The following is an 8,568-nucleotide window of genomic DNA, read 5'->3' as shown; positions in this document are numbered from 1 at the left end:
TTCTAAAGAGTTACAGTAATATTTAGTCATGGAAAGCAGTAAATATGTTTAAGAAATAAATTTTAGTAAGAAAAAAGTTACTGTCAATTGTTAAATTAAAGATTAAAATATTTCATTTACGTGATGTTTGTAAACCAAGCGCCTAATTATAGGAATTAATGAACCATTGCCAATGGATGGAAATGTAGTGACAAAAAACCCTAAATATCTTACGTCACTATATCATGAAAAATTGCCTTAAGTTTTGACAAATTTTTGAAATGGAAATCGATGAAGGAGACTTTTGTAATTTGTTAGATCGAGGTTAGTTACGTGCTAGCGGGATGTACTAGAATATTGATAGTGCATATGCATTTAAAAACTATTTTATGGTATTTTGTTGTTAACGTATCCCCTTATATGTGGTTCTTATATATTATTTCGTATGAGAACACTTCGTAGTAAAAAACCCTCGATTATAATGTAGGAGGTTAATTGTAGATGGAATTAAACGGTAAATAAATGTTAAAAGACATAATATCTAAGTTTAATACGAATTTAATTGATTTAGAGAATAAATAATACGTTACGATGAGTAATAGAGAAAAAGGTGATTTACGATCAGAACAATGTATAAAATCGAAAGACGAAAGAGAGAGGAAACAATCAATGTCTTCACAGAGTGATGATTCTGATTCTAAGAAAAAAAGACGTAACACGTGCAGTAAGGACAAAAGGAAAAAGTCAAAGCATAGGAGTAGTTCTAGCAGCTCCAGTTCATCTAGTGTTTCCAGTCACGAGGTTAAGCACCAAAATGATAGGGAAAAGAGAAGCGACAAGTGGGATAAAAGATATGAAAATGGTGTTAGACCATATCGACAGAATCCAAGGGAAGGCAGAGGATATTATAAAGGACGGAGTGGATATTTGGATAATCGTAAACGTACTTTTGGATATCGACCTTATAAACATTCTGGATTTTATGATAGAAATAGACACAATAATTCGCAATATAATAGGTATAATAATGAAAGGAGAGGTAATAGATTCTTAAATCATAACAGTCGAAGACCACCTTATGATAGGTCTAGAAGTAGAAGCACTATGGATCATGATCATCAAAGAAACATAAAGGAGTCTAGTGAACAATCTAGGGAGAGTGAATCGAAGGAAAGATATGTAAAACAAACTAGTGCTGAAAAAGCAGAGTCAAAAAGGAAAGATACAGATGAGACTCATATAAAGGGAAAAGAAAAGAAAAGAGATGAAGACATACAAGATAAAGCTGACCATATTCGCAAGAAATCAAAGAGGAAAAGATCTTTGTCATCCTCAAGTTCCTCAAGCATTAGTAGTAGTACTGACAGTACTAGCAGCAGTTCTAGTAGTAACAGTAGCAGCAGTAGTTGTAGTAGTAGCAGTACAGATACTTCTGAGGATGAGAAAAAACGCAAAAAAGCAAGAAGAAAAGCTAAAAAACTAAAGAAGGCTATGAAAAAGCGTAGGAAGAAGAAAAGGATGAAGAAAAAATTGAAGAAGAAATTGAAAAAATCTAAGAAAAAAACACGAAATGCTGACAAACCCAAAGAAGGTGTTTCTAAAGATAATTCACAAGAAGTATCTGAAAAGTCAAAAGCAATGGCACCAATGACAAAAGAGGAATGGGAAAAAAAGCAGAGTGTAATACGTAGAGTTTATGATGAAGAAACTGGAAGATACAGGTATTTTTAATAAAAAATACATATATATTAACAGTATGTAAATAAAAAATATATATTTATATGTAAATTAATGCTTTCACAGGTTAATTAAAGGTGATGGAGAAGTCTTAGAAGAACTAGTAAGTAGGGAGCGTCATAAAGAGATAAATAAGCAAGCAACTAAAGGCGATGGAGAGTACTTCCAAGCACGCTTGAAAGCCAGTGTTTTATGAACTATTTTTCTATGTATGCTAAAAAAATATCCTTATATAATAATTACTTTATTGTCAGTGTTAAAGTCCTGATGACAATATGTTTTGTAATGTCTCAGAGGAAATACTTATATGTTGTACATCAATGAAACCTGTTTCGAGTGTGATTTTAATTATATTACATGCACACAACGTTTTATCTAGAACGTTAACGACCAAATGCTAAAATATAATCAGCAACGAATATAATTTAGATTCTAAGCCAGTTTTATATAGTTATATTTTTTTCACACTATGACAATTTGTGTTCATTATCATGTATGAAATAAAAAAAATCACACCTTTGAATACGTTATAAAGACACTAAACATAATGTAATAATATGTATGAAGAAAATTTGTAATTATTCATTATTTCGATGAACCACTTACATTATTTTCATAAATAAATAATTAATAATTGGTAAATCACTTTCAAGATATAAATTTTATTTTCTTATATGAATAATTTTCTTGTTTCGTATATACAAGTTATATTATACATCTGTTAAATTTATATAACCTTCCGATAATTTTTTTTTAATTATCGAAATATAAAGATTACTTTTTTTCTATGGTTATCAGGATAACTGATAAGTGATTAATGTAAAGATAACATTATTATAAAGCATTTAAAAAAGTTTCGTTTTATATATATTAAATGCTTAATACAAATTCTTATTGAGTACAATTAGTAGTGAAAAAATACAATTTCATATACTATATATGAAAGTCAATACAGTTGAACAAGAAGGCTTGTATGACCATCTCGATACAAAAGATCATCTGCGATTATTGCTCGACATAATGGGCACGAATATTCTTGATTCAACCAAGTTAAAACACATGTTTCACAAAAAATATGCTTACATTGCAATCTCACGGGCATTGAATATTGATCGTGACAAATTGCACAAATTCCACCGGATGCTATTAATTGCTCTTTCGATGGCGATACTCCTAAATTCTGTAATTCAGTTAATTGTTAATTTTGTTTTATAAATTTATATTCTTTTATTTACTAGAAAGTATAAAACATACCACATTTTGAAATAGCTTCCAAATAGCAGTTTGAAATAATTTTATACACGAAAATAAATCAGTTCCTTTGCTTACTATATACAATAAAGAAAGTAATACTCCAAAGATCTTTTCTGAACCTTGATAACTTTCAAAAAAATAATATAACCATGGTTGAATAGGTGCAACACATCGGGAAAGTTGAGATGATGCCTCCACCATAACAAAATATTTTCCCTAAAATAACATTGTCATTTGATTTCCTAATTAACTAATAATATTTAATAACCATAGTAGAACTTACCCTTTTTCGAAGAGCCAAAAGTTTTGAAGGCAAACATGTTAAAAAAACTTTAAAAATAATAGTAATCAATTTCAAAACAAGATCTTTTATTAAAACTGACCACAGTAATTCCCAAATGCTAAGAGATTGTGTATATGAAGAAAATAGATATGTATCATATTCAAAATGAATAAAAACTATACATCCAATAATATAACACGTAATAACTAAGAGTGATAGCCAACTTTTATTGTTTTGTTTTGCAATTTCACGTTTTACAACGTTATTAGTATAATTAAATACAACAACTAATACTATAAAGTTTAATATATTGGCTCTGTGATCATACAGGCCTTTGGCAAAAAGAATAAGAACAAAAGGAATATATCTTTTGAGTCCTTTAAAGAATGCACGTGTTCGTGGACTAATTCGTACTGCCTCTGCTGTAGCGTCTTCTATATCATTGTTATTATTATTGTTATTATGATTAATAACATTATTACTATTATTATTTTGGCTTTCACCCACAACTTCATTAGCAGCCTCACGGATATTATTTAAAAAATTGTCTGTTGCAGTTGTTTGATGATGATGATGATTATCATGAACTGAAACGTCATTCATTGATTGATCTTCAACATCAATGATATAATTATCAGATGTAAGAGGTACAGGCTCTGTAGGAGTTTGAACTCTTTGAATGTTCAATAATGTGCTTAATGAAATGCCTGGTTGCTGCAAGTATAAATAATTAAATTAATATTATGTTTGTATAAAAATTTGTAAGATACATATTAAAAATATATTTGTAATACATTTTCTATAAGGGGCCTAATTTCATCTATAGTAGAAGATATATTATTTGAAAATATTCTAGAATGTTCCATTGTTGTGTTTCTGAAATTTAAATCTTTTATGCAAATAGATGGTATAGATTGACGTAAATACAAAAATTATTATCAACATGTACAGCACGAAAAATATATACATACAGTATAGAACCTTTTCATTACGCTTTCTTTAGGAAGCATCGATTAACGTCAAAATAAATTATCTTAAGTCCTTAGAAATATAATTATATGATTAGTATTAACACATTTGATAAACTGCAGAGTAGAAGAAAAGGCATTTTTGTATACTAAAAATCTAATATTAGGACGTATAACCACAAAAAGGAACCGACATACTAGAAATTTGTATCAAATTCATTTCATAATTGAATATTTAATTTGAAACTCATTACAAAACATTAACTTTTATACTTTTTATTACTGTACTTTCATAGATAATTTTAAAAGTTTGATTCATAATTTTTGACGTAGGAAGATATCGAATTGCGCCATTTTCTTTAAGATTATTCTTAACCGATACGTATGTACCATCAGAGCTATGAATATACACACGTATAAGCGCTAAGTTTAAAATTATAACTTGTTAATTAATTCGTTCAATAAGTACTTCATGCATAAGTATAAAATATATGTGGGTAACTTTGTTAAGTTTCATATTATCTGCTTTCCATCATTTACTATAAATTAAAGTAAATTTCAGGTTTGTGGGGGTTCAATGATTAAACAAAAATTTCTGTAGATTTGAAATATTTTAAATAATTAATAATAGGATATACTATATTAAAGTTTGATAAAAATTCACATAATTTATGTATAATATAATAATTTACACACACATACATTATGTTTAATACTGTATATGAGAAATATTGTTGGTTTAATATTGTTGGCAAAAATTTAAGAAACTTTATTTTCGAATATTTTTTGTATGCTTCCCTCGTTTACGTTTTCCTCTTGCCCCTTGGATGGAATTTAAATAAGAATAAGTGCATTTGGATGTTGGTTGTTCAACCGAAGCATTAACAGCTCTTGTCCAAATGATCGATGCAACTGCACCCAAAGCTCGCGACATGCACAGTAATATTTGATTGAATTCCATGTCTTTCAGCCCATAGAACTTACACAATAAATGTAGAATAAATTACAATTATAGTATAAATAGGTGAAAATTAAAATAAAATTATTATTATACTTGAAAAATAGGTGCAGCAATTGCATTTTGTTCGGGATAAATATTTTTTCCTTTTGCAGATTTCATCATTGTAGAAAGAATTTTAGTGATGGTTTGTGACAACTGGAGATAAGAATACAACTATCAAATTTTTGCTTAATAAATCGGAGAGGTAAAAGAAGTTAAATTAAAAAATACAAGTTTGAGTAAGGAGTTCATAGACTTAAATCCTACGTATTCGAGGAGAACTATGAATAAAACTAAAGATACTCAATACGTATACATTACACATGTATACCTTTATACCAGAATCATTTGGTAAATGTTCTCTTGCATAATTTTCCAATACGGTGTATTTCGGATCGCAAATCTCTGCTTCTTTGTAACCAGTTAATTTATCCCTTTGAATTACACTGGTTATATAGTTCCTTAACTTTTCTTCCTTCGATTCTTGGCCAAGAAGGCGCTGTATTTTTGTTTGGAATTCCATATACTAGTTCATTAAGGTGATAATTATTCACGAGTAGTTATATGTTTTATATCGATAATAATTCTTATAATTATTGTAGAAATTATTCAATCAATCGAAATCGAAAATGTCATTACTTCTGAAATTGTGCCGCTTTTAGGTTCCTCGGTATATGCTAAGGCTCCTGCTGCAAGAGCCTGGTTGACGTATGATTGAGAAGCACCGAGTATTTCTGTAACATGAACGCCAGGTATTCCGCCATTTTCATCTCTATAAAAGTATTTTGTGATATAAATTCTATAAATGAAAGGGTGTATATAGCGATAAAAAGAAATTTTTTAAATTCTAGTTTAAGTAGTTTATGAAACATTTCTGTAATACGAACGCCAACATTTCTGTCATTTTCATTCTATAAAAGTACCTTGTAATATAGATTTTATAAATCAACAATCGCATTTTTTAAAATGCGCGCAATCGTATTTCTAGAGAATCGCGAGGAAAGAAGCTTATAAAATCTTGATTTGTAACATTTTTTAAAATTATTTCTTGTATATAAGGATATGTAATTTACTTACGCGTTCAGAACAATGTATAATCGAAGGAAGTCCATCAACGATTTCTTATGGTTTTTCGAAATGTCAAATGCGTTACATAAACATTCTGATAAAAATTGTATCCAATCGCCGTTCTCTTCTTCCAAGTTCTTCAATTCGCCTTTAGCGATTAGACCGACTATTGCCGGTAGCGTTGCTAGTAACTCCATACTATCTTCATACATGTACTTGAAGCATAAATAATAAACCTCATAATGGAAATTTCAACTTTCAACAAATTCAATCAAATATTTTAATCCGACTTCGTTACTCAAATTATACTTTTATACTTTGTCGTTTCCTAGCTTTAAAGCATATCCCATTTAATTCTTTCCTTAACTCGTTACATAGGAAGGAAGGTAATGCAAGGACAATTAGTTGTTAATTCTAATTACAAAAGCGTAATTATATAATATTCATAGTATCTGATGTACACTAAAGGGCCCGTCTTTAAATTTAAGTCTACTATAAAAACATTATCAGTCAGATATTAAAACTCACTTCCCAATGAGTATAACTCAAGGCGCCATTTTTTAAAGCTTCATTCATGTGATTGCGAGAATCAAAAACGGTAAGAGCCACTGACAGCTTTCCAAGAGGAGACGTTGTTTTTGGTAACGTTTGAAGAACGGAACCAACGATTCCACCACCTGGTCCTGACCACCAATCTTTCTTCTTTTGACGTCGTGCAGACCAATCAGCGATTAGCGATGCTGTTTGTTCTTGCGTTGGAACATCCCCGGTTAAAAGCAACCAAAATACAGATTCCGCACTTGGTGACTTTCCTTCTCGAGGTAACAGTGTAACAACTTCCGGTATCGTTAGTCCCCTATATTTAATCTGCACAAAATGAAATTTTGCACTTTTAATTCTGTATTAAAAGTTATTAATTTCGTTTAGAAAGAAATGTGTTATAGTATAAAAACGTCACCCCATATTTTGGATCAATCTCAGAAGTTTCTCTAACCATAGTGTTCACTCCGTTTAATCCTTGATAAATATTTTCCACGGTGATCTGACTGATCACCGACGATCCATGTTCTTGTCGGATATTTCTCAATATATCATAGTGTATGGGAATCTTTTCGCACAAAGCCTCCTTCAAGTTTACGCTTGTGCTAGGAACACCTCTCGTTGTACTCACCTTAACATTTAATTCATTTTTTTCATATCCTTGCAAAAGTATAATATGTTCTTGTAATAGTGGTAAAAAATATATAATTGTTTTTCCTTTCTGTTCTTTTAGAATAACGGTTAACAAATTTATTTGTCAAGTGGCATAAAACAAATCAAACAAAGACAAATCTTTCTCTATGCGTAGAAGGAACTTTAAGATAATTTATTACCAGTAAAGAGATATTTTTATATAATCGAAAGCATAAATGATATCATATTTGCTTTCTATTTATAGATTTTCAAGTTATCAATATTGCGGATAGCGATAAAAATTTTGAAAAGCAAATTGGCTGCGAGTAACCTCGTACATCGGTAAATCAATTCCAACCGTCAATACGTGTCGTTGTCCGTGGAAATTAATGTCGCTGTAATTCTTCATATTTTTTAGAATCACCGTTCGCATGAGGAATCGGAGTCCTCTCCAAAGCTGAAGCATCTTTCCCAAATTCGTCTTCTAAGATTCTCAAACGTAAATATTCATCATTTTTATAATGAAAGATTATTAGAACGTTAAGAGGAGACTGATCAACCACATTATATGTTTACTGTTTTTTAGTCTTAGCCTTACGTAAATTTATTTCTGCAAAATATAGTGTGAAATTTAGTCATTGCTTCGTTCCAAATTAAAAAACAGAGGTCGAACTACAATGGTATTTTTTGTTGCAATATTTAGGCGGTGATGCTCTTTTGTTTACTTCTTGTTTCCTGCGCCTTTGCTATCATGAAGTTTTATGTCCATATGTAGATATTATTCTGCCTTTGAAAACGCAAAACGTTGAACATTAATCATTGATACCTATTGTTGGTAACAGCTTTTAATGATACTTAGAGGAGTACTTTTAATTATCAGTATTTCCATTTCTTTTTTTCGATATTAAAGTAATATATTTGCAGTGTAATTTTCTAGAATTTAACAAAACGCAAATCAGAAGATGAATGAAAAGATCAAAACGTGTTTTATTTTTGTTTTAGTTTCTTTTTTTATTGCATTACTCCTGCATACAAAATAACGCGTGATATTTTGTATGTAAAACAACGCTTATTCGACACACTCTCGATGACTGTACAAATTCGCG

General features: G+C 29.9%; 3 protein-coding genes across 7 annotated transcripts; 1 reads left to right on the top strand and 2 right to left on the bottom strand.

Moving 5' to 3' along the window:
- Positions 1–148: 148 nt before the first annotated feature.
- On the top strand, positions 149–2,157 carry LOC100745393 (ADP-ribosylation factor-like protein 6-interacting protein 4). Its single transcript, XM_012392710.3, has 3 exons — positions 149–493; positions 551–1,700; positions 1,783–2,157. Exons 2-3 carry the CDS (start codon positions 571–573, stop codon positions 1,910–1,912), a joined length of 1,260 nt encoding a protein of 419 aa, XP_012248133.1. The 5' UTR covers positions 149–493; positions 551–570; the 3' UTR covers positions 1,913–2,157.
- A 390-nt stretch (positions 2,158–2,547) lies between these two features.
- On the bottom strand, positions 2,548–4,614 carry LOC100745276 (RING finger and transmembrane domain-containing protein 2). 4 transcript variants are annotated; one of them, XM_012392712.3, is made up of 5 exons: positions 4,225–4,614; positions 4,048–4,142; positions 3,254–3,967; positions 2,971–3,186; positions 2,548–2,896 (listed from the first exon to the last, which is right to left on the bottom strand). In XM_012392712.3, exons 2-5 carry the CDS (start codon positions 4,117–4,119, stop codon positions 2,663–2,665), a joined length of 1,236 nt encoding a protein of 411 aa, XP_012248135.1. In that variant the 5' UTR covers positions 4,120–4,142; positions 4,225–4,614; the 3' UTR covers positions 2,548–2,662. The 4 variants fall into 4 exon arrangements, with proteins under 4 accessions (XP_012248135.1, XP_012248134.1, XP_003494154.1 ...); XM_012392711.3 differs by having other exon boundaries at positions 4,048–4,129; positions 4,225–4,610; XM_003494106.4 differs by having other exon boundaries at positions 4,048–4,610.
- Positions 4,615–4,863: 249 nt separating this feature from the next.
- LOC100746712 (citrate synthase, mitochondrial-like) lies at positions 4,864–8,349 on the bottom strand. Of its 2 annotated transcripts, XM_012392704.3 has the most exons (9): positions 8,139–8,349; positions 7,821–8,072; positions 7,248–7,460; positions 6,818–7,156; positions 6,299–6,504; positions 5,861–5,993; positions 5,553–5,747; positions 5,276–5,377; positions 4,864–5,200 (listed from the first exon to the last, which is right to left on the bottom strand). In XM_012392704.3, exons 2-9 carry the CDS (start codon positions 7,926–7,928, stop codon positions 4,991–4,993), a joined length of 1,506 nt encoding a protein of 501 aa, XP_012248127.1. In that variant the 5' UTR covers positions 7,929–8,072; positions 8,139–8,349; the 3' UTR covers positions 4,864–4,990. The 2 variants fall into 2 exon arrangements, with proteins under 2 accessions (XP_012248127.1, XP_012248132.1); XM_012392709.3 differs by lacking the exon at positions 8,139–8,349 and having other exon boundaries at positions 7,801–7,923.
- Positions 8,350–8,568: the final 219 nt, after the last annotated feature.

The sequence above is a fragment of the Bombus impatiens genome, unplaced genomic scaffold (assembly GCF_000188095.3).
Source record: "Bombus impatiens unplaced genomic scaffold, BIMP_2.2 scf_1528, whole genome shotgun sequence".
In the NCBI taxonomy this organism is placed as follows: domain Eukaryota; kingdom Metazoa; phylum Arthropoda; class Insecta; order Hymenoptera; family Apidae; genus Bombus; species Bombus impatiens.
Note: the sequence above shows the minus strand (reverse complement) of the source record. Positions and strands in the feature narration are given on the sequence as shown.